The sequence below is a fragment of the Sminthopsis crassicaudata genome, chromosome 1 (assembly GCF_048593235.1).
Source record: "Sminthopsis crassicaudata isolate SCR6 chromosome 1, ASM4859323v1, whole genome shotgun sequence".
Lineage (NCBI taxonomy): Eukaryota > Metazoa > Chordata > Mammalia > Dasyuromorphia > Dasyuridae > Sminthopsis > Sminthopsis crassicaudata.
Window position 1 is genome coordinate 453,624,163 of NC_133617.1, and position 26,789 is coordinate 453,650,951.

A 26,789-nucleotide genomic window follows, 5' to 3' on the forward strand; every position below is an offset into this window, starting at 1 on the left:
GCTGGGACACCATAGCCATTATGCGCAAACCTTTATTTTCCTACATTTACTTGGAATAGAAAAATTCTTCGCTGTTTTTTCCCCCTTAGATTTCCTAAACATGACTCAGGTGATCTTTCTAGTTCTCTATTGGAATAGTTTTGGTAGTGAGTACTATTACCTTCTACTCTGCGACCTCTGCTGGTCTCTATGTCTTTGCACAGATGTTACTACATCCCTATAATTCATTTCTTCTCATATCTGCCTCTCAGAAATCCTTAATTTCCATCTAAGTTCAGTTCAATACAAAATGTATCCTGATTGCTCTCAGTTGTTTTATCTTCTTGAGTTTGAATCTATTTTGAATTAGTTATGTGTAGACATGGGGTTTCCCTTCAACAGAATATAAGTTCCTTGAAAGTTTCATTTCCATCTTTAATTCCCTGCTGCTTAGTCATGCCTGACACATGGTCTGAATGCTTACTGAATGAATGAATAACACTACTTTCATGTAAGAGTGTTTTCACAAATGATAAATGCCAGAATCCAATCTAAGCAACTAGATCAAATTGCAATATTTAAGTTTTACTGAATTCAAACATTATGTTAAGTGTTCTGAACCTAAAAGGATTTCAGGCAGGATGGCTGACCACAATGTGATGTAATGGTGATTCTCTAAATTCAGGAGAATTAATGTGTGCCCATTTATGATATTCTTAAGGATTTAAAAGTATTCATTTAGCCTTCCAAAATCTTTATATGTCTGAGTAATTAAGAGTAGCATTAATGAAATAACATGATCCAAAACATTATGAAATAATGCTTGCTAAATAAAATATAAATGTTTTCATTTAACAATAACATTCATTTTGTTCTTCAATTTGTATATAAAATAATTTTATCAGATGCTCTATATCAAAAATAGGGAAAAATAGTATAGGAGAGAGTTGATACTACATTTAAAGAATAAGAATAAAACAACAATCAATGAGAGGAAATAAAAGGTATTATAGGTTTTATAACTAATAGTGACTAATTTCTATCTTAACACTGATAAAATATTAGAAAATTTCAATAGCAGAAATAAGACTTAGCAAAGGATGATAGTACAAACTGTTTTCACCCATTTTTACTCTAACCTATCAATGACTCAGTGGAATATCATGTCCTCATGAATTTCTGGATCCCTTCAGCTATAAATTGCCTAACAGGGATGTTATCTGTATAAGAAGTCAAAAAGATTTCTCCAATATCCCTTGATATCATGATTCATAAAAGTAGATGAGTGCTACCCAGTATTAACCAGAAGAGCCCAACAATCATATACACATTGCTGAGTAGTCAGAAACAAATCAAATTTGCTAGTAATAACTAAACTGAAACCATAAGACAACTTTAAAAGAGACTAAGATGCTAAGAAAACAAGTATCTGTTTGAAGCACGGACTTGCTGCAGAACAATATATGACACATGGTTTCTTAAGCAGATTTATGTATATCCCTACACATACAGGCATACACACATACAAAATACAAACTGGGTTTTAGTTCTCTGTACAGTTATGGTTAAACAACACATGGTTATTGCCAAGTATTTTCATACATAGAAACATCTCTGCTTCATAGACCTATTAAAATAATACTGTCAAAGTTGATCAAAACAAAAATATTTTTTTCTGTATAGATATATTAATTATGAGCAAGAGCATTGAAAAAAATAAAATAGATGAAAAATTACCTAAATTTTGGATGATCAGTTAGACTGTTATGGAGGAGCACTTAACAAAGCTACAAGATTTGTTTATTACAATCCCAAATTTTGCATTTCAACCTAGAATTCTACAATTCAAGAATATAAAAGGGTAGGATAAAAAAAATGGATAAAATATGGATTGGGGAATAAATTCTTAACCAATTAAAGGATATCATAAAAGATGAAATATGCAATTTAAAATGTGTTCAGCATGAAGGAAATTAACTAGAGTGAGAAAGCACAAACAAATAGAAAAATTTTTCTGAAGAGTCTGATATCCATGACATAAAAACAACCAACAGAAATATTTAAAACAAAAGTCATGCCCCAAAAGATATCCAAAAGACATGAAGAAATAATTCTTAAAATTAGAATTAAAAATTGTGACCATAATTGTGACCATGTCCCATATGACTAATAAGAAGAGAAATCCAAATCAAAAGAAAAAGATTTTTCCTTATGCCTTGCAAATTGGCAAAGATGAAAAAAAAAGTAATAATAATAATACTAATAAAGATCAGGAGTTGTGGAAAAACAGGCACACAAATGCACTGATAGAAGAAGCTATGAACTAATCCAAAAATTCTGGAATTAAAGCTAATTGAAACCACTAGCATTTTTATAGAATATGTGACTTTACAAATATAATGTCACTTGATCCCTGGAGCAACCCTGTGAAGTAAGTGTTTTACAGCCCTATTTCATAAATGAGAAGCTAGTGTGTGACTAAAAAGAGTCTGAAGAAATGTCTTCCTAATTCCCAATACCAAAGGCTCTATCTACTATACCACCTAGTTACCTAAATAGGTTGCCCCAAAATTCTCAGAGCAGTTTTAAGCTTTAATAGCTTAAATTTATGAAACATTTACTTCAGTTTTAAATTTTCACAGCTAAAAACAATAAAGTTAAAGTTAAATTTCTACATGGGAGGATGGTATATGTAACTCCTAAGAACTTTATTATTATTTTGGTAGTTAGGACATAGAAGGCACAGGTGTGAGTTCATTATGTTGGAATGATGTCCAAAAAAATGTAGGGATGAGAAGAAGTTTGCACTTGAAGGAGAAAGAGGGAGATAGAATGGGGAAATTTTTCTTATAAAAAAGAGGCATACAAAGAAGAATTTTTACACTGGAAGGGGTAGGGTGTATTCATATACACATACATGCATACATTTATACACGCACTCAGTTGGGTAGAGTCTGTAACTTACCCAACAGAAAAATAGGAGGGGAAGGGAATAAGAGATATGATAAAAGGGAGGACAGACTATGGGAAACTAGTCAGGAGCAAAAGAAACTTTTGAGAAGGGATAAAATAAAAAGAAAGAAGAATAAACAGAAGAAAATTGAATGGAGGGAATACATAATTGAAACTCTAAATATGAATGTGATAAGCTAATCCATAAAATGGAAACAGATAGCATAATGCACTAGAAAACAGAATTCAACAATAACATGCATTAGAGACAAATGTGAAACAAAAAAACATACATAGTTAAAGGGGCTGGTGGAAAAATTTCTTATGCTTCAGCTATAGTTGAAAAAAACAAGACGGAAAAAATCATGATCTCAAAGCAAAAGTAAAAACAGACTTAATTAAAAGAGATAATCAGGAAAACTACATTTTGCTAAAATATACCACGAACAAAGAATATCAACAAATTTTACAGAAAGTTTCTCTGATAAAGGCTTCATTTCTCAAATGTCTATAGAGTCTCTATGGAACTGAGTCAAATCTATAAAATAAGAGCTCTAACTCAAAATCTATAAAGAATCAAGGGATATGAATTTTCAGCAATTTTCAGAAGAAATCAAAGCTATCTATAATCACATCAAAAATTTCTCTGCATCACTATGGATTAGAGAAAGGCAAATTAAAACAACTCTGAGGTACCATCTTACTTTATTCTGTCATCAGAAATGACAAATGCCAGAAGGGATAAGGAAAAATGGGTATATTAATGAACTCCTGGTAGAGAGGTGAACTGATCCAACTATTCTAGAAATGTCGACATACTCTTTAATCAAATAATACCAGACTAGGTCTGTAGCTCAAAGAGATCAAAGAAAAAGGGAAAGGACCTATCTATACAGAAATATTTATAGAAGTTTTTTTTTTTTTGATGGTAAAGAGTTGGAAATTCAGAAAATGCTCATCAACTGGGGAATGGCTACATAAGTTGTAGCAAATGATTGTGGTATACTACTATGGTGTGGGAAATTACAAGCAAGATCTTCCAGGAAAACTTGGGAAGACCAATACAAACTGATACAAATTAAATGAAAAAATCCAATACACAATAAGATCAAAGTGGTAACTGTGCAAGATTTGGCTACTCTGATCAATACAATGATACAATATAATTCAAATGGACTCAAGACAAAAAAAATGCTACCCATGACAAATTGAGTACAATTTCCTCCTTCCCTCCCTTCCTTCCTTCCTTTCCTTCCTTCCCTCCCTCCCTTCCTTCCTTCCTTCCTTTCTTTCCTTCCTTCCTTCCTTCCTTTCCTTCCTTCCTTTCCTTCCTTCCTTCCTTTCCTCCTTCCTTTCCTTCCTTCCTTTCTTGTTTTTTGCTTTGTTTTGTCATATGGCTAATATGAAAATGTTTTGCATGATTTCAAAGGCATAACTGATACCTTTGCCTTCTTTGTGGGTAGGGTAGGGATAAGAAGAACGGAAAGAATCTGGAACTTAAAAATGAAAAAGAAAAGACTAATAAAATAAATTTTTAAAAAGAAAAAAAAAGTAAATATCATGGATATGTAAGTATATATATATATATATGAACAGAAGCAAAGTAAAACAAGCAGAATCAGGAAAACAATATATACAATGCCTACAACATAAATGAAAAATACAACAAGGACAAGCTAACAACTGAAATTGAATGTTGTAAAATTACAAAGACAAGGTTGGCTCCAAAGAAATAAAAAAAGGCCTTCATCTTATCTTTCTCTAGTGATGAAGGACAATGGATACAGTACATTTCATAAAATGCCATAAATTATAAGACAGGTAGGTAGGTAGGTAGACAAACAGAATAGATAGATATGCAGAGGCTTTTATTTGGGAGAGTATCTTCTGTGTTTAGCAAACTAGTTGACCCAAAAATGATATTTAGTAAATACAGTTAACAGAAAAAGTTTATTTTAAAAAATAAAATAATGAAAAGCAAGGGAATATAAACAATCTATAGCCTATCACCAATGATGACTTGAGAACAAGAAGGTGAACAAAAGATATCATTCAAGACATCTATGAGACCAGACAAAAAAGATGGGCTAGTCATTATATAAAAGTGAGGGACAAGAGATGACTAGAGAAAATGCTACCCATGAAATATCAAAATAACAACAACAAAGCCTTAATCATATTGCGTGACTTTCTAAAGAAGACAAAGATAAGACTAGAACAGGATGATAAGACTCAATAAACATATTTTATTAAGTGCCTATTGTGTACTAGGTACTATAGCTAATAAATTAAGGGGTAATTACTAAAAATAATTCTTTATTTTATAAAATAATATTTTAAAATACACTTCCTTAGTGTAAATATAAAAGTTTAATTTATATACCATATCTCTGTAATTTATTCAGAAGTACACTGTAATTGTACATTCATTGGAATGTTCAAGAAAGGTTTTATATTGTATTTAAGCAACATTATTACACTCTGCCTACTGCCTAACATAACAAGTGCATATGAGTGTATGACCAATACTACTCCCTAATAATTTTAAGATTAAAAAGGAGTACAGTACCTTAAGAATAATTAATTCTGATATACTTCCTTCTTTCAAAGAACATGACAGTAAAGCTAATAAGCATTGTAGATTTTTGATATGTTATTATGGGCTCCATTTTCATTCACTCATACTCTGAGATCTTTAATTCTATTACCTTTTAGTATTTTGATATTACCCCAGCATTGTTTTAAATTCTATACCATATCATTCCAGCTGACATTTTCTTCAATGTCATAAGCTGAACATACATTAATTAAAAATTCTTAAAATTATATTTACTTGCAAAAAACAATTATAATGACTACTACTAACATTTCCCTAAAGTGTTTGTATTATTATTCAAAAAATATCTCAATCATGATCATTTTATTGCCTATTCAAGACTTAAATTTTATTATAAATTTTTTTTTTGTAAAAATAAACATTATACATGACAACAACAAAATTATAGGATGATCAATGCTGATAGACATGGCTCTCGCCAACAATGAGGTAATTCAGGTCAAATCCGATGATCTTGTGATGAAAAGAGCTATCTGCAGCAAAGAGAGGACTATGGAAACTAAATGTAGATCACAACATAGTATTATCATTCTTTTTATTGTTGTTTGCCTGAATTTAGCTTTCTTTCTCATTTTTTTCCTTTTTGAACTGATTTTTCTCGTGCAGCATGTTATGTGTAAAAATATGTATATAAAAATTAACATGTTTCATACATATTGGATTACTTGCCATCTAGGGAAGGAGGTGGGGAAAATTTGAAACCCAACATTTTGCAAGGATCAATGTTGAAAAACTATCCATGCATATACTTTGAAAATAAAAAGCTTTAAAAAAAAGAAAACACAATATCTGACAGCCACTATCATATAGGAGAGAAAATCTTAGAACAATATACCAAAAAGCTAACAATAAAGAGTTACAAGAATAACATCCTACAAGACTTTAGAATAAAAAAAAAAAAATTGATCAAAGCAAGCTCATATGCCAGACACCTTGCACAAGGCTCAAGACTAGCACTATTACCACCTAATGCACTTGGATCTTGTGATAATAAACAGAATCAACTTTAAGTTGGAGCTATATTAAAAGGAGACAAGCCAACACCCACTAAGTCACCAAGGAAGGAGAAAGAAACCACTGACTTGGAAGCAATCAAATCCCAGAACTATAGCAGCAGTAACATCCACACTAAAAAAGGATCACAACCAAATGAAGATTTCTTTCTCCATTCAAAAGGGCAAGAAACAGCAGAGCATGGACTACTATGAAGTCCCAATACAAAAACTTCAGGTTGAAGTTATAAACAGACATAAGAAAATATCAAACACAACCACAATAAAAAATAAATAAATAAATAACTAGGTTATGAAAAACCCAAGAGGTAAAACAAAAGACTAAATTAAGTCCAAATTAGAGCAATAAGAGACTCAAAAAAAATGATGTTTTGGCCAAAAGATACAATGTGCAGTTCAAAATAATAAAGCATTATATAAAAAATGCAACTAGAAATTTTAAATTTAAAAAAATGGAAAAATAGTTTAGTATGAACCTTACCTACGTATTGTCTGAAAAAAAGAAGCAAAAGGTTCAATGGCAAAAGAAGATATTAAGAACTATTAAACAAAGTTAAAAAAAAAATCAAAGTGCATGCAAGATATCTACTATACACAAATGAATTGGAAAAGAGATCAAATAAAAATAATTTAAGAATCAGATTATTATCTGGAAACAATAATATAGTTAAACTAAACTAAAACAACTAAAAAGGCTGTTTTCAAGAAAGTTTGTGTTTCAAGTAATCAAAATTAAATAGCCTAAAATGATTAGAAGCAGAGACCAAAGTGAAAATAAAAATACCAGTCATTTCCAGAAAGAAAGTCTCAACATGAAAATTCCTAGAAATGTTAAAGCCAAAATCCAAAACTTCTAGGTAAAAGAAAAACAATACCACAGGAATGCTAAAAGAAATTCAAATCCAAAGGAACAAAGTACAAAGTTAAGATAACACAGTATCTGGCAGCTACTATTACTACAAAGAAAAGAAAAACATTTGTAATACAGCATTTCAAATGACAAAAGACAAAAGCTTACACCAAAAAACTTATCCTATAAAACTTGATCCTACAGAGTAAGAAATCATTCTTTCAAGAATAGAAGGCTTTCAAGTATTCCTGAAGAAAAAAAAATAGTGCTCCTGGATAGAATCTTTGAAATAAACTCAAAAGAGTAAATCATTTCAGACATGCTGACTAGGTCCCTAACAATATCAGTACTCCATGTGAAGCAGAAAAAACTTGATCCCAGCCCAAGCAGAGACGAGCATCAAGGTGTTCCAGAGAGAGTTAAACATGGCATTAGTGGCCTACAGCAAAATCAAACTCTAATAATCCCTGAAAACTGAGATGGTAATTTAGAATGGGAGTAATAGCCCCTGAGCTCCGTATTTCAAAGAAAGAATGTCAGGCAGTTTACAGGATGGAAGGGTCCTAGAGTCTTGTGACAAGAGAGAGTAGTACTTAGGCAGAACCCAATACGGAAAAATCTCAGAATCCCTTAAAGGAAGAATCTAGTCTGATCTACTTCTCACAGGACCTACGTTTTTACACTATTAAGTTCCAAAGTGTGACTCAAGAACAGCTTCACCCCAATCCCCACATCCTAGATAATGGGTAGAAGAGATGAACAACCAAGGAAAACTTTAACAATCATGTAAGGAAATACCTTGGTTTGAGAGATGCCCAAGGGCTAAAACCCGGAGAGGATACCGACCCCACAAGAAGTCCAGGTAAAGCCTCGGAGAAAAAAATATCCTGGCCACAGGGACTGCAGGAATACCTGGAAGAAATGAAACAAAAGATACAGAATGGAAAAACTAAAGAGGAAAGAATGGCAAGGAAAATAAATACCTTAGAATAGACTATAGAAAACCTCACTCAAAAATGGAATGGCCTGAAAACTAATGCGAGCCAGGAAAAAAATGACTCAAAAAGATGATAAGAAATACTGGAAAACAAAAATATTAGAAAAATAAAAAGTGAAACCTAAGAAATATTACCAAAACCTGACCTGGGAAAGAGGCCAAGGGAAAACAATCTAAGAATTATCAGATTGTTTGGAAAAGAGAATTTAAAAACATTTTTTTTTAAAGTCTGGATACCTCATTTTAAGAAAATATAAATGAAAACTGCCTGAAATTCTTAGAACTACACTGCAAAGTTAAAATAGTCAATCTCAGGAGAAAAAAACCCAAACAAAAACTCCCATGAACATCATAGCCAAAATCCAGAATTTCTAGGACAAAGGAAAAAAATACTACAAGCAGCCAGAAAGAAAAAATCCAAGTACCAAAGAGTCACAAAGAGGATCATATAACTCTGAAGCTACTATTCTAAAGGGAGAGTTTAAAATATAAGCTTTCAAAAAAGTAAGAAATAAATGTTTACAAACAAAATGTCACAAAGTGTTTATAAAAGGCAGGAAGAAAGGGAAGGAGGGAAAATTTATTAAGCACCTAGACACCAGGCACTATAAGCACCATACAAAACATTGATTGGTCTTCAACAATTCTCTTGGGAGATAGATACTATAATTATTCCCATTGCATAGTTGAGAAAGGTTAGTTGAGAAAGAGGTTAACTGACTTTCCTGGGGTCACAAAAAAAATTATCTGAGGATATATTTGAACTCATGTCTTCCTAATTCCAGGCCCAATGCTCTATCCATTGTACCATCAATCTGCCACAACTGAATACAATTATCCCTTCCACATAGTAACTTTCACCATCATGGTTTTGATTTGATCAGATCAGCATAAGAAATTAAATGGGAATTTTAGGGGAGCTTTATAAAAGCTGCAGACAACACAAGAAGTTGGGCAGATAACACAGAGTCTACAACCAAATATTTAACCCAAATCTTATAATAAGGTACTGCAAACACCCCATAAAAGAAAAAGAGGAAAAATTCAAACATCTCTGGTATAAAGGAAGGACCAAAAATTTTTGGTGGATTTTTCAGATTGTGAAGGCACCATATCCTTGACTTCCACAATGTGGAAGAGCTAAATGCAAACACAAGCTCTTAAGAGAAAAATAGAAAGGTATACATATTTATATAATTGATAGAGAATAATGTGGGGAAGAATTATTTACATATTAATAGGGTAATAATAAATAAATGATTTTCCATCACTCCTAATATCTTTAAGGGTCATAGAAAAAAATCAAAATGACAGAGTCAGTGAATGCTTTCTTTTTTAATGGTCTTAGGAATATCAAAATAGAAAAGAGGAGATACGAGTAGGGAAGAAAGGTAGAAAAAAGAGAGGGAAATAACTACTGTATTAACAAAGATACATAAAATGAGAAGTACGTAATAATAGAAAAAGGGATAGAGAAAAACTGGAATCCCATGAACCACACATTCATGGAAATCAGAGAAAGAAAAATTGAACACAGAGATTTCTGTGCAGAAATAAATAAAACTTAAAAGTAGAAAGGGACAAGAACAGGGAAGGGACTTAGAGATGTCAAAGAGGAAAGTCAGGATAGTTACAGAATAACAAAACAAACTCAAATGCTAAAGTAAGGAATGTAAAAAAAAAAAAAATTTACAACAATTTGTAAGAAAAAAAGAAAGAAGAGGGGCAGCTAGGTGGTGCAGTGCATAGAGCACCAGCCTTGAATTCAGAAGGACCCGAGTTCAAATCTGGTCTCAGACACTTAACACTTCCTAGCTGTGTGACCCTGGGCAAGTCACTTAACCCCAGCCTCAGAAAAAAAAGAAAGAATAAAAACTTGGGATTAGAGTCATAGTAAAGGCAAGAGAAGAGCCACAACAGAGAGGAAAACAGCTATTTCCTTTAAAGAATCACAAGTGTCAGATAAATTCACTTTCTTCTACCACCTTAATTGAGGCAAGTAAAATGAAAGAGAGAAGGTAAAATGGAGAGTAATATAAAATGAGTTATTACACCTGTGAATATGAATGGCAAACTCATAAAATGGAAGAAAATAGAATGGACACGAAAGCAGAATACCACAATATAATGTCCACCAAAAAAACAAAAAAATCATAAAGGTTCATAAAGAGTTAAAATGAGGGGCTAGGGCAAAATCTATTATGCATCAGCTGAACTTAAAAAAAAAAAAAAAGCAGAGGTAGTAATCACTTCAGATCACTTCAGTAAAGCTACAGTAAATATAGAAAAAAAAGATTAATTGCAGAATTTACTAGATTGTGCTTAAAGGTGCCATAGATAATCAATACTTAATAATATTCAATTTATAGAATAACTTCTAATTTATTTTAAAAAGTTTAGTCAAATAGGAGAAAATATTATATAGTAAAACTGTAATTCAAAATAATATGGAAACTTAACATACATCTTTTAGAGATGGACAGAGGTAGCAAAGACAAACATAACATTAAGGTCTTGAGCAGAACTTAAAAAAAAAAAATGGGGATAACAGATCTCAAATACTTAAAAAAAGATTAGAAAAGGATTTACAGACCTCTTAGTTCAATATGGCATCTTTACAAAAACTGACCAGTTAATGAGACCTAAAGCCTTTATCAAAAACTGCAAAAAAAAGGAAATATTAAACAAACATGTATAATAAAAGGAGTTAGAAGGTGACAGGAAATAAAAGAAAAAGACCAAAACACCAAAGATCAAGAGGGGAAAAAATCCTTAGTAAAGGCCTACCACACAAACAAGTATATCAACAAAACTAATCCTAAATATTAAAGGCCTATGGCCACAGTCCTAATATTTTGTCTGTTGTCCCTAATATCTGAAAGTACAAAAAAATCATTTTAATCTCTCTACCCTTGGCAAGCTACCAAAATTTTACTAGCTGATATCATTTCCACCCCTTTCTTCCTACATTTGCCAATGTTACAGAGATATGTTTGATAAGTGAAGATGTGTGATGTAAAAAATATGCTAACCATACTAAGGGTCACGCATTTTTAAAATATAGTGAAATTATCTTACCCCCAAAATAGGAAATGTAATCCCATGCCTCTTTTGTAAAATACAAAACCTGCATCTATATACTTCATGTTTTTCAAGATAAAAAAAAATTTTTTAGGAAAATTTCAATGCAATTTAGAAATGAATAATAAAACTAGAGAATGTGATTGATACTTTTACTAGGTAATGTTCCTATTAATCCTTATAAAATGTGCACCAACCAGTATCATTCTGCTGTATTATCAGTTCCAGTTCAATTCAATAAATATTTATTTAGTGCCCACCTCTGTAACAAGTATTGGTAAAAACAAAGATAAAATTAAACTATTTCAAACTAATTCATATCTAAGGATCCTTGCACATCACATATTGCCTTAATTTTTAAAATGTAATCTTTTATTCTATTTTTATTTTATTAACTATTTCCCAATTACATAGTAATCTGGCTCATGACACACTCATGAGTATTTCAAGCTGCACATTTGCTACCTCTCTGAATTAGAGGATCTTATAACAAAATATGCAGCATAACTCAGTATAATAATAAAGCAAACAACTTCTTTCTGTAAGCTGATTATTTCCCAAACACAATTATTATTTTACAATTGTACAATATGAATAAAATAAAAACTCATTACAAAATTCAAACTAGCATTTTGCCAATCTAATGTTTACCAGAATTTATGAAATTTTTGTTGTTAAAAAGGGACTCTCATACTGTAGATATACTTAATATATAATGCCATAAAATACATCAGGATTCTGCTGAGATAAAAGTTGAATGATAAACTGAATCTACCACCCATTATTATGATCAGTAATTATTATTATATAGTTCTAATTAATTATTATTTAAAAGGTAATATCAAGGTTTTTTTAGAACGTTTTTAGAATTACAAACACATGACCCTGAGTTTTGAGAGTCTCTTCAATTTACTAATTATTTTTCTATAACTTGTGATCCACATTTGAATTATGGCTTATTGTCCATATAAATTAATCTGATAGAGAAGAAAGGAATTGTTTTTATTTATCACTAAGTTTGTTACTTGATGTCCAATTTATTTATTCAGACTCCAGAAAAGTGATTTTTCTTACTGCTGGACTTTTGAATTATTTACTAAAAGTTTTGGCCTGTGTCCAGCAAAATTACTTTTTCTGGACACTATGTCTAACATTCTGTGCAAAGGGTATACAACTGTTTTAAAAACAAAATTTATCTTTAGCAATCTAGATTTCATACTATACTATTATGTCTGTTTGGAGGGTTTTGTTTTGTTTTGTTTTTTGTAACTACAGAAATATTGCCTGGAAAATTTTTATCTTTTTTTTTTTTTTTTTTAAGTTACCAGGAAATTATTTATTTGAGGAACATCAAGGTTGTAACAAAGGCAAGTAGGTGATACAGCAGATAGAGTGCTATACATGTAGACTCATGTATACAGGAAGACTCATGTTTCTGAGTTCAAATCCAGCTATTTACTATCAAGTCACTTACTCCTGTTAGCCTCAGTTTCTTCATCTACAAAATGAGATGGAGGGAAAAGCGATTCCACTATCTTCGTCAAGAAAACCCAAAATGGGATCATAAAGAGTCAAACAGAACTAAAACAACTGAACAAGAAAAAGAGAGTGAGTAGATCTCAGTATTGGGGAAGGGGAGAGAGGATAGGGGGAAGACAGTAGGGTGGAAACACTGGAAAAGTAGGAAAGGGCTTTTTGATTAGGAAGGACATTAAGACTTCTGGGGGTGGAGCCAAAATGGCAGCGATGACAAGCAGATTTCTCTTTGACCTTCTCTATAACCCTCATACTAATTAATTAGCAAATCCAGCCTGGACCAGCAGAACCCACAAATATTGAGAGTGCAACATATTATCAGCAAAAGATGATTTGGAAGATTGCTAGAAAAGGTCTATTTCAATCGGAATCAGGAGGGAGGCAGCCTAACACAAACAACTGACCACAAACCCCAGCATAGACACCACAGAGTCCTGGGGTGGTGCAGACTCCATATAGTGGAGAATCTACAGGGAGGAATCTACAGGAATCTACACTTTAAATACCAGCCAGCCAGTTTTATATTTGTTCTTGGAGATAGAAGAAATCAGATCATTGACTTCTACTATATTTTTTGGTGAAGAAACTGAAATCTAGAGAAGGTTAAATAACATTTCTAGGATCACAGACAGTTGAAAAATTCATAGAAGAATTAAAAAATAATAATACAAGCTCTGAATTTAGTTATCTACACTCTTCCTCTATACCTCCATGGATTTAGGATTTGACCCTTAAATAGAAACTAAATTTATAAAATGCAATACTATGAACTAGGCAAAGATTCTTAAAAAAAAAAAAAAAAAAAAAAAAAAATATATATATATATATATATATATATATATATATATATATATATTCTCTAAAGATCTTAATGACCTAGAAAAAAGAAACACTGTTGAAGAAATACCTATTAAAATTCTTTTAATTAAAAGTTGTTAAAATATATATATTGGATTACTTACTGTCTAGGGAAGGGTGGGGGGAAGGGAGGGAGAAAAAACTGAACACAAAGTTTTACAAGAGTGAATGCTGAAAAACATCTGCATATATTTTGAAAATAAAAACTATTATTTTTTTTAAAAGTTGTTAAAAATACTTTATGTATTTTGGGAAAATATGTATTTGTGGGAAAAATTCTCTCTATAACATATGAGATAAATAGTTACCAAAGCACAACTCAAAATACTCCAGGAACCTTAAAAGCGACCCATTCCACTTTGGAACTACTCTTAATTATTAGAAAAATTTTCCTTTCTAAACTAGTCTTCACCTCTGAAAATTCCACCCAGTATTCCCGTTACTTATAGAGTTAGAATGGTATGATTCTGGGAAAGTTGTTTCTCTTCTAGGGCCTGCTTTATGATTTGCAAAACTAGGAGACTAGACTAGGGGACATCTAAAATCTCTTCTAACAATAGATCTTTCATCTTATGAAAAACCTAGGCAGATACCAGAGATACTACTACTCTAAAATAGTATTCTAAGTCTTTTTTAACGAAGACTAAGACTGTTACAGTTTTTGGGAAGCTATATTACACTGCTGACTTTTCAATACATATAGCAAAAAGGGTGGATTTGGAATCAAAGTTCAAATCTCAGCTGAGCAATCAGTCCACTTATTATTTGCCAAGCATTATGAGACCTGGGAATCCAATTAAAAAAAAATAAAAAAATACACACTCATAAGGAGCTTGCAGTCAATGAAGATAATCACATATAAAATAAATGCAAAAATGAAGTTATAAAAAAAAGGTAGTTAAATTCAAAGTGATTTAGGAGGGAGAGTGCTAATAGTTGTGAAGATCAGGAAAAGATTAATGTAGAAGACAATATCTGAGTTGAATTTTGAAGGCAGAAGAGGAGAGTGTATTCCAGACATGTGATACGCCAATATAGAAGCACAGGCAAGAGGTGGAGTATTATATATGAACAAAAATTTGCCTGCACTGCTAAGTGTTAGAGATAGAATAAAGATTAATAAAATTGGAAGCCAGGAAGCTTCAAAAACAAAAGAGAAGCTTAAATATTATTTCAAAAATAATAGGGAGCTCTGATGTTGAAAGAATAAAAGAGTTCACATGATCATGTCAAGGCTTAAAAAATTTCTTAGGAAATTGTACATAGGAGGGACTTGAAAAGGGAGAATATTGAAGCAGAAAGATTATATTATTGCAGGCTATTGCAGTAATTTAGGCAAAAAGTGAAAAAAAGGCCTGAACTAAAATTGTAGTTATGTGAGTTGTGAGAGAATGTTGGTGTTAGAAAGGACAAACTATGAAGAGTAAGGGAGAATGAGAATACTAGGATAACATATGGTTTATGAATCTATGAGATTAAATGCATTGTCTTTCCAAAAAATTGAAATTTGGAAGCAGATGGTTTAGAGAAGAATGCCAATAAGATGTTTTAGTTTTGTTGACTTTCATATATCTCAAAAGAATAAGCCACTTAATTTCTTGTTTCTCATCTGTAAAATATGTCAGAAGACGATGTCTCAGGTTCCTCCCAGCTAAGAATCTGTTTCCTAGTTAAGACCTCCATCTAGTTATGTACAATGTCATTTATTGACTCCCTAAACTTATTCTTATAAAGTTGATTTTTGTGAACTCATGTAAAATTCACATTTATTCCAAATTAACTTCATCTTATTAAATGATCTATTATTCTAGGCTATAGAGTTCTTTTGTTATTCTAAATGATTTTCAACACTGTCTATTGCAAATTTGATAAGTCAGCGATAAAAATATTTTAAAGCAAAAGGCCTAGCACAGATGCCGAAGAATTCCACTAGAACACTGCCTACAAACTGGCACTGAAACCACTAGCTATTCTTATTTGTGTCCAGTCAATCAACTAGCTCTAAATCCAATAAAACTATTATTATTTAACCCACTTTTCTGCACCTTTTTCCCACATTAAGTTAGCAAGAGAAAGGCTTTGCCGAAAGAAACAGTGTGAACAGTATGCCTAGTAGGCCCTTCAACGAAGGAAATGTTTAGTTTGATATAACCTGTTCTTGATAAGGCTGACTCTTCATTTTCCTTTCCAAATGCTCCCATGACATCTTTTTAATAATGTACTCTAGAAGTCTGCTGTCAAGATTAGTAGGTATTTAGTTTAGTTCTTTTCATGAAAATTATAACTTTTGCCTGTTTCCAATCTTGTAACTCTCAAGTTTTTCTGGACTTTTTGATGACAATTCACAATATGTAAAGAGTTTCTCAGGTGCTCTTTTAACAAATATAGAATTCTAAAGAAATGTCCAGATAATTGAAAACTGCTATCAATACTACATCCTTCTTCCATGCAAAGTTTTCAAACTTTTTCCTAAAGGCCCTATGTATTTTTCTTGGCCCAAGGAATATACTACAAAGTGTATTCCCACAACAATATTTTCTGCTTTTATTTACCTCCATCAGTCCTCACCCAAATGCACATCACACTACTCTACTTTCTTCTCAAGTTTATTGATTTTGTAGGTTTGGAACTGGGAGGGATTTCAAAAGTCAAGTTGTCCAATCTTGATCCATAATGGTAATTCACTGTCCCTCTTTTCGATATGAATCCTTTTCAACTAGATATATTCTTCCATAATCATATTATAGACATTTGTTAGATCCTATCTATGTTTATGTTCAAAATTATTTCCTAGCATGAATATCTTTAATTTTATCTTCTTTTGGGCAGATCTATGATTTCATTAGTATATGGAACTCTCAGTGAGTAAACTCCCTCTACCAATAATAACATTAGTACTTACTCTTTAAGTACAGTCTTAGAGAAATGCTGAGAACATGAGAAATTTAAATGATATGTACGACGTCACTCAGTCAATGCCAGAGGAAGGATTATAACTTGGAAGGACTATAACCTAGATGGTCCTTGTCATTTCCTGTTTCTACAACACTTAAAAAAGTGAACTACTTGAAGGCAGGTATTGTCTCAATTTTTTTCTTTGCCTTCCATAGCATTTAGCACTGAATTTAGCACTGGTACTTAAAAGCTTGCTGAATGATTGATTTCTGACCCAAAGTTTTCTATTCAAAACTGCATCTTAATTTATATTAGTATTCATATTTTATTGCATCTGTGAATCTAAGATTGAGGGGAGTTTTTTGTGTGTGTTTATACTAAACTCTTTAGTTGGACAGTCTCCATGTGAATTATTGGTTATCTCTATTGGTAGCCTTCTTGAGTAGTGTAATCAATCTTTTTGTATCTGGCTTAGGAAACATGTGTCAAGACTTTTTTTTTTATTCCCCTAGATTTTTGGTTTAAAGCCCTCTTCAGCAGATTCATAAGACTCAGTGAAAATATATGAGTAATAATTAATATTTATATTACATTTTAAGGCTTAAAAAGTCATTTTCTCACAACTCCTTTGTTAAAAAAAAAAAGTAATACAACTACACCTAACCTTCATTTTACATTTGAGGGAAATTAGACAAACTGAACTCAGTTTTAAAACTATGACCTGAATCTAAGGCTTAGAACTTTGCCTATGGTATGTACAACATCCAGGATTCAAACCAGGATCTCCTTATTCCAAGGCTACATAAACTTTTTAAGCAACAGTTGTAAAAAGTACAATGCTTAAACTTTTTTTAAACAACAGAAAATTATGCTTCATAGAAAAGAAATATTTTAAATACAATAATGATTATTATTATTGCTATTATTTGTGAATTCACATTATAAGGTTATTTGTATAGTTTACTAAAAAAAGTTCTTAACATCAGTATAACTGAAAATAGCATTACTTTATAATTTAATGTAATACATAAAGTGCAACTACTCTTACTGGTAGAAAGCAAAGAAATTATTTAAAAATAATTTAGAATGTATTAGTTTAGATAATTATTTCTATTTAAAGCACAGGCCACTTTTTTATTATTTCAAATCTAATAGATTAAAATTCTATGAATCATAACTATACCACAAAAAGATAATTAAGATAAATATGATGAATTATAGACTTGTTACCTGCCAGTCAATGTTTCTCATAAATACTGTGATTATATTGTTACATCATTTTAGATCATCATGAACACTGAACCTAACAAGCATTTCATTATTTACTAGTCACTTACATTTTAGAACCCCTTATAGCTCATTCACTAGCTAAAAATTATTTTTGAGGATAAGCTGGCTTACATAGACAAGAGGATTTGCTTTTTGTTTTGTTTTTTATTTAAAATGCTACAGAATCTCAGTGTTTTGGAAAGTTTACTATGAAATGGTCAAGAGATCAAGATTCCAACATTAAGTAGTTATGATCTTAAAGAAATTCACTTTTTTTCTCCTAAGTTGAAGGGGATGGAAATGGGTATTTTCTACTTTCAATTCCAGTTCTAAAACTTGAAAATTCTATTGTGATGCTTTATCTTAAATCTTGGTAGTTAAACTTCATTCTGAAAACTTTTTACCTTGATTATCATTATTAAGGTAAGAAACCTCATCCCCAAAAAGGAAATACTAAAAGTGTCTCATTTCCATTTCAGTGAATATGTCTCTTTTTCACACAAAACTAATGTCTAAGAATACTCATTCCATAGAGATAGCCTGGTATGATATGTTAGTAGTAAGCTTTCTTAATATAATATGCTTAGGAGACAAAGTATCATAAGACCAAAGTAGATAAGTTGTGGTATTTTTTTTTTAATTATAACTATAAGGCATCACCTATTTATCAAAAACATTTAAAAAATGAATTTAAGATGAAAAAAATGCCATATATAAATGGGCAAGAATGACATGTGATAATCTCATTCATGTTCAAGTTTGATTTAGAATTTGAATAATAATTAGGTCACACAATGTCAACGAATACTAGTACCAAATTTCCCTCTTTCAAAATTAAGCCCACATGACAGGAGGAGAAAAATGATATAACCCATTATAATGATATAATCCATTAAAAATGAGAAGAACTTGGGGGCAGCTAGGTAGCTCAGTAGAGAGAGCACCAGCCCTGAAGTCAGGAGGACTTGAGTTCAAATCTGGCCTCACACACTTAACACTTCCTAGCTGTGTGACCCTGGACAAGTCATTTAACCCCAATTGCCTCAGCAAAAAAAAAAAAAAAAAAAAAATTGAAGGCACAACTGCTGACACTGTTCTTCATACTTCAAAAAGGATTAATAGTTACAAGAAGTCAAAAAACTAATAAATTCTTCCATATTAATGAATCAATTACATGTTACAGATCAACAATCATATACTAAAGGCAAAACTTACATAAAACAATAAAAATATCTCAAAATAAATTTCACTCACTGACTGACTGATTCTGATCCCATCTTAGAGCCATCATCTGCCTCTTCTTCCGTATCAGAGTCGATCCCATTCTCACCTTAGTAAATGAAATTTACATGAAATTGGGCATTCCAGTGATTTTATTACAAATACTTAGGTGTTATCTTTTTTTTAAAGAGAGAGAATCTACCTTGAAGAACTTTTCAGTTTTCTAAAATTTAAAACTTGTTCCTAATTCCTAAGTATGCATACACATATATATTTGAGTAGTGTTCAAAAGAATTATTTTTATCTTGATTAAGTTGTTTCTAGAAATTCAGTGTCTATTTCTTTTTATATGACCACTAAGGCTAACATGAAAATTGCAGAACATTTCCTACAAGGATTTTTTGGAATAAGAAAAAAAGAGATTACAGATATGTTTCTTAGACATGAAAGGCCAATGAAAAGTTGGCTTCAGAGTCAGAAACATCTGAATTCAGGTTCTACTTTTCACAAAGATCACAAAAAATTGTGTGAAACTGAGCAATTCATGTAACCTCTTATTGCCCCCCCAAATTTTCCAATATTATAGATTACTAATCTGCACCATTAGAGGGAATTTCTTCAGTGAGCTTCTTAAACTAATGAATTCCAGACTAAATAAATACTTACACGATAAAATATGGGAGGTCAGGCATTTATGTGATCAAAGAAGGTAATGTGACCTAGGTGACTATACAAGTAATGATTAAAAAAAAGAAGGATTATTTTGACAACACTATTAAGTGACAGGTCACCAATTATAATAGTATTACAGGATTTATGAATTTATAAATAATTACATAAATTTATAAAATAAAAGTAAGTAAATAAGCTATTAAGCATAGTACCTCACATTCATATAATTTTTCTGAGTTTACAAAAAACTTTGTTCACAACTTTCCAAGTGGATAGTATAAGTAGCATCAATGCCAATTTTAAAGGGGTGATCTAAAGCTATAAAGTTAAAGGACTTTACCAGGACCATAAAAATCATGTGGAACAGAGCCAAAACTGGTATTCTGACTCCAACCTAAATAAATTTTTCATGGTAAGGGCAGCTGGGTGGTGCAGTGGATAGAGCATCAGCCCTGAATTCAGGAGGACCTGAGTTCAAATCTGATCTCAGACACTTAACACTTCCTAGCTGTGTGACCCTGGGCAAGTCACTTAACCCCAGCCTCCAAAAAAAAAAAAAAAAAAAAATTTTCATGGTATATCAGGCTAATTAGGGTTAAGTCAAATTTCTAAGTTTTCAGCAGCTGCTTTTCCCTGAGACACTTTGGTTAAATAGATCGAAGAACATTTTTCTGTTAATTTTTCATTATTTCTTATGTACATAAGTTGAAAGACAAAAATTTCAGTACACAAGTTGAAAGACAAAAACTGACTCTCAGGAGGTCTTCTGCATAACTGATGTTTTATATGTTTTATCATTATCAAACTATAATATCTTGAGAGGGAGATGAAAACATTAAAACTTATCCCATCTTGAAATCAAAGGTAAAAAGGTGAATATAAATAAGAGTCAGTGTTTTCATATGAAACTAAGTAATAGTAAGTTATACATAATAAAGATATATGCAACCTTACCTTCAAGAATCTTCAAGAGTTTTTTTTCTGATAGAAGTTCTAACTGTTCCTGGCAAAGTTTTTTAATTTCATCTATTGAACAATTCTAAGGAAAACAACAAACAAATATACATTAATATTTCCAATACCCTCTTGAAAACTACTAAAACACTGGTTAGCTAAATCACTTACTAAAATATTTAAGTCCTTGAAGAGATTTAAATAAGCTATTTCTTAACATGAAATCTAAAAACTATCTGAAAAGTGATAACTAGATAGTGAAAATCAAATACATCTTCTTAAGAGGATAATTGAGTATAAAACTTCATTTACTATAACAGAACAAACTGAAAAACAGGGTAAACATTAAGATACCCTCAATAATCAATGAATACTTTCAGTAGTAAACTCGACTACATACAACAAGCAAATCATCAGATAAAAGAAAAGCGTAATAGATAGAGATCTGGACTTGAAGTCAGAAAGACATGGGTTCATATCCCGAATCTAAAAATTAGTAACTAGCTGGGTAACCTTAAGTAAATCACTTAATCTCTGTATGATTCAAGAAACTCCCTAAAACTTAGATCTCTAAGACCAAGATGGTTTGTGATCCATATTGTTGAGGAGGCTCCCATACTAGATCTCTGTAAGACATCTTACAAGATCCTTGCTGTATTTACATAATACATCTGCTAAATGTTTCAACATATACTCATCAACCAAATAAGGAGGTTAAACTTGGTTCTAGAATGGAAATGAACATGAATAGTTTTTAAAGAAATAAATACTATTTCCATTTCCTCCAGAATTACTTTTTTAATATCATGGTAATTTTAATATCACTGGGTAAAAGCCAGCCTTAAATATGTTTAAAGAAATACAATTTCATTATTTTAATGTACATGAAGAAATCGGAGTGGAGTTAAAATGCAAGTATTTTTTACATAAACAGCTGCTTGAGAGGGAAAGAACCCATATATAAAAAGATAAATTTATATGCAAACATATATCTATATCTATATATATATTAAACATACATATACTTTCTCTATGTAAATATATGTATGATGTATGTGTGTATGTATGTGTATATACATATATATGTATATATGTATTTTCTAGCTTTTTTTGTTATATTGCAAACATAGGGGTACTCATTAAATAAAGAATAGCTCTACAAATTATAAATTATGATTGCACCAGGATATTACTGCACCAAATGGTAAATATGATGTACCCAAAAACCTAGGCAACATGTTGAATAAAGTGAACAGAGATAAAATAATTAACACAATGACTACAATGATATAAGGGAAATTTGGAAAGACTTCAGAATTCTTTTCAATGCAGTGGTCAATCATGATTTCGAAAGGCTCATCTCTTGCCAGAGAAGTGAAGGACTTGGGCCCAAAATAATGTAACTTTCAATGTTTTGACTTGTTTTATGTGACTATATTTGTAATGAGACAGGTTCTATATGAAAGTAGTGGAAGAAAAGAAGTTGGTGGACAATAACAGTGATGCCAAAAAAAAAAAGAAAAAAACACCAATGAAACACTGAACAAAATAACAGAAGAAAGGAGAGAAAGTTCAGAAGAGGACACAAAAAAAAGGCCAATTTTACTATGTGTTAAATTTTACATAGAGTTTTAAAAATCTATGTAATAGAAATTCACTGTTCTTTGCATATTTAAATGTTCGTGTTTGTTGATATATTCAAATTTTGTCATTAAAAATTTTTAAATAAAAAATAAGACTGAACAGAAATAAGGTGATGCTTTAAAATTGTATGAATGGCAACATATATGGATTTTGGTATTATCAGAATTTCCCATATATTCATTTGTTCAGCAACTAATTTTTGCATTTGGAATTTAATGAAGTGGAATTATCACAAATTCCAAATTAGTAGAATGGAAATTAATAAAGTTTAAAGGTCATACTAGCATTTATGTTCTGGATAATTATTTTATAAATTAGAGGCTTTATAAATGTCTCAGATATACACAATAAAAACAACCTTTTTCTCATAACAAAATGTCTAAATGCAGTTGTTTCAAAAATCCTTTCTAAGAAAGATTAAATCTTGCCCATTTTTCAAGAGCCCTCCTGAAGAAAAAAAACTCAACAGGATGAGAGGTGTCTAATTCTGAAAAAAACAGTATCTCTCTACCTAACTTCTTCAGACATAAAATTAAGATTTTTACTTTTTCAAAACAGGAGGTTTATTCATCCCATGTGTACTCTGAGTCTGACAAAGTATGTATTTCAGCACCTTTAAGATATCAGGAAGCATCTTCTGCAATTTCTTCTCTCCTATGACATAGAAACACTGCTGAAGCATTTCTTTTTTATCTGCTATGTAGAAGCTAACTGGTTTTAGTGATACAGTGAGGTCCAATCCACCTTCTTCAATATCACTAGGTTCCTCTATTTCTTTCTCTTTCTCTCTTTCCACAGGTGGCAATGGACATTTCATTTCCTGAAATAAAAAAGGTTGAGATTAGATACAAATGGTTGACATACTTTAATATCATATCAAAAGGGGTTTCCTGACCAAGCGCGCTCTATACTTATAAAATGACAAGTCTAGATTTAAAAAAAATTTTAAAGATGTACCTTGCCATCATAACCACATAAGTTTTCCATCAAAATGAGAAAAACTTAAAGAACCTAAAAACTACAATAATCAATTGGTCAACAAACACGTACCTATATGCCAAGTGCCAGATTTACAGAAAAGCAAAATTGTTCCCTGACCTCAGAAAGTTCATAAAAATGAGGGGGGGGGGGGGGGGAAACAGCAAAACAGCAATAACTAAATATGGGCAAGATATATATAGAAATGTATGTACCTACATATATGTATGTATGTATGTATGTAGATATATATACATAAACATACATAGAATACATGGAAGGCAATCTCAGGGAGGAAGCTCTAGCCTGGGAAAGGCCTAAATAATGTAGAATTTAGACTCATCTTGAGGGAAGCCAGGGACACCAAAATGAAGGTGAGGAGACAAAGCATTTTAGGCATGGGAACAGTTACTACAAAGACAAAGAAATGGAACTATCACATTCAATGAACAGTAAGTAGGCCAGAGCTGGACAGAGAGGCCAGATAAAATTCATAAATGAGAATAAAATTTTAGAAACCGGCAAGATAAATAGTAATGGTAAAGTAAAGAGTAAGAAGCATTAAAAAATTGTCAAGGCTGCTTAGGACTTTAAAGGCTAGGGCACTTTTAATTTTATCATGGATGAAACAGGGAACCAATGAAATTGTAGAGGTTAACATGCCACATCTACACTTTAGGAAAATAACTTTCATAACTGAGTAGATAAAAAAGTGGAGAAGAGAGACAAAGTAGGAGGCTCAATTAGTTTATTGCAACTGAATGAGGGTGGTAGCTGTGGGGTGAAAAAAAGGAAACACATGAAAAACTGAGGTAGGAAGAAGAAGCAGGGGAAGAGGATCAGAAGAACTAACATTTACAGCACTTACATGTGCCAGGGGCAATTAGGTGGCTCAGTGGATACAAGTGTTGGTCCTGGAGTCAGGAAGAGGACTCATCCTGAGTTCAAATGTGGCCTCAGATATTTATTAGCTGTGTGACCTTGGGCAAGTCATTTGCCCGTTTGCCTCCACTTCCTCATCTGTAAAATAAGCTGGAGAAGAAAATGGCAAACCAAGCCAATATTTGCCAAAAAAAAAAAAAAAACACACAACCCAAAATTGGATCACAAAAAATTGAACACAACTGAAAGTACTGAACAACAACAATATATGAGGTTCTTTACTAAGCAATTTACAATTATTAATCTCATGTGGTCCTCAGTCTTGAAAAGTAGGTACTATTAATACCCACATGTTACAGATGTAGAAACTGAGAGAAACTGAGGTAAAGGAACTTACTCAAGGCCACACTGCTAAAAAGTATCTGAAGCCAGTTTTGAACTCAGATCTTCCTAACTCCAGGCCCTAACCCTAACTTCCTAACACTGCCCAGTTCACTATCCACTATGCCACCAAATAATACTATTTGACAGCTGACTAAATAAATGAGAGAAATGAGAGTGAGGAAGTGAGAACAAGAGCTAGCTTGTAGGTCTAGGAAACTCATGAGAGTGCTCCTGACAGAAATAAGGAAAATTCAGAAGAGGGAAGGGTTAAGAGGGAAAGATGAGTTCTATTTTGTTCTTATTGAGTTTGAGATGCCTATTAAATTTGTAGTTTTTGTTTGTTTGTTTTGTTGAGGCAATTGGGTTTAAGTGATTTGCCCACAGTCACACAATTGACTTCAGAGCTGATGCTCTACACCCTAAACATGTAGTTTCAAAGGCAACTAGTGATAAAGGAATGGAGTTCAGGAGAAGATTTAAATATGAAAATAGATCTGGGAATTATTGGCAAAGAGATGGAAATGAACCTAAAAGAGAAAATGAAATTAATAAGTGAGAGACTATGGAGATAGAAAAGGGAACAGTACAGAATGCTGAGGAACACCTATGCTTAATGAGAATGGCAAAGATGAAGCTCCAAAAAAGGAGACCAAGAAGGAACAGTCAGATAAAAGTATTGAAATTAGTGTCACAGAAATCTAAAGAGAATCAAACACTACAGAAAATTAGTTTTTGAGAAAAGGGAATAAGGCTTGGCAATTTGGGAATCATTGGCAATTTTAGAGAAAGTAGTATCAGTGGAATACCAAATAGCAGAAAGTTTTGAAGACAATAAGAAATAAAAGTTCATCTTTCTCAAGAAATTTAACTGAAGAGATACGTGGAAATAACTGTGGCAAGATAAAGAATTTCTTAAGGATAGGGAAGGTATGGGCATCATCCATTGGGGAAGTTCACAGACAATTTAAGAATGAAGATCACACAACCGTTCTGCAGAACAATTTGGAATTATGCCCAAATGGCTATCAAACTCCTTTGATCCAGCAGTGTCTCTACTGGGTCTGTAATCCCAAAGAGAGGGGAAAGGACCCACATGTGCAAAAATATTTGTAGCAGCTCTTTTTGTTATGGCAAGGAACTGGAAACTGAGTGGACGCTTCATTAGGGAATGGCTGAATAAGTTATGGTATCTGAAAGTAATGGAATATTATTGTTCTATAAGAAACAATCACCAGGCTGATTTCAGAAAGGGGAATTCAATCTGGAATGCTAACAAGAAGAAAGTAAAGGGTGTATCCTCAGTATAGGAGAAAACCATAGTTCACAAAATATGTTATTCCAAAGGACTTTTTAACATCTAGGACCTGCTTCAGGCAATATTAACTGCATTTTCAGGCACTTATCACCAAGTCCAAGTCTGCCATTTTCCTCTGCTCCCTTCATTTCTGGAAAAATAATTAAATAAACTCATGTCATTGCTCCTAGAAAAATAAAATCAATCCATTCCCCAAAAGCTCCAGTCACTCATTATCAACTCTCCAAATCAATATCCTTCCTTGGCTTCTACTCCCATAGTTTCTCCCACTTAGAGAAAGCAAGTATTTGTATACTCAATACTTGGTCATGCTTGTCAAATAGGTTAAGTTCTTAATAAATATTTTTATTTAAATCGTTCTAAACTGGCAATCCTTACGTTTACGTTTAACTTGTATACTGACTAAAAACCAAACATCTAAATCCAAATAAAATACTGCACAATATTTTGCTGTTCTGGTTTTGTTCTCTTTTTATAATCTTATAATGCCTGCAGATTCACGTCTTAGGATCCTAGATTTAGGGCTGAAAGGCACTTCTAGTTCAAGTTCTAGAAGTTTAAGATCCTATTATACTAAACTGAAAGCATGGTACTCATAAAATGCTAAGTTCTGTTGAAAACATATAAACAATTCTCCCAGACTCCTTAAGATCTATATTTTGTAAAAATATTCATTAAAAGGCTAAGCTTCT

At 31.9% G+C, this 26,789-nt stretch overlaps 1 protein-coding gene across 5 annotated transcripts in view; it reads right to left on the reverse strand.

The window, feature by feature from the left end:
- Positions 1 to 26,789, reverse strand: part of CAAP1 (caspase activity and apoptosis inhibitor 1) — a 50,928-nt gene that overhangs the window by 22,890 nt on the left and 1,249 nt on the right. The window contains exons 1-5 of one of the 5 annotated variants that reach the window (XM_074280792.1): positions 24,385 to 24,515; positions 23,152 to 23,358; positions 20,895 to 20,979; positions 19,302 to 19,377; positions 8,210 to 8,323 (exon numbers count right to left, since the gene is read on the reverse strand). In XM_074280792.1, the coding sequence (XP_074136893.1) occupies positions 8,210 to 8,323; positions 19,302 to 19,377; positions 20,895 to 20,979; positions 23,152 to 23,355 (479 nt within the window). In that variant the 5' untranslated portion in view covers positions 23,356 to 23,358; positions 24,385 to 24,515. Of the gene's footprint in view, positions 1 to 8,209; positions 8,324 to 19,301; positions 19,378 to 20,894; positions 20,980 to 23,151; positions 23,359 to 24,384; positions 24,549 to 26,789 lie in introns of those variants that run through there. The other 4 variants (XM_074280788.1, XM_074280793.1, XM_074280789.1 and 1 more) reach the window with 4 other exon arrangements.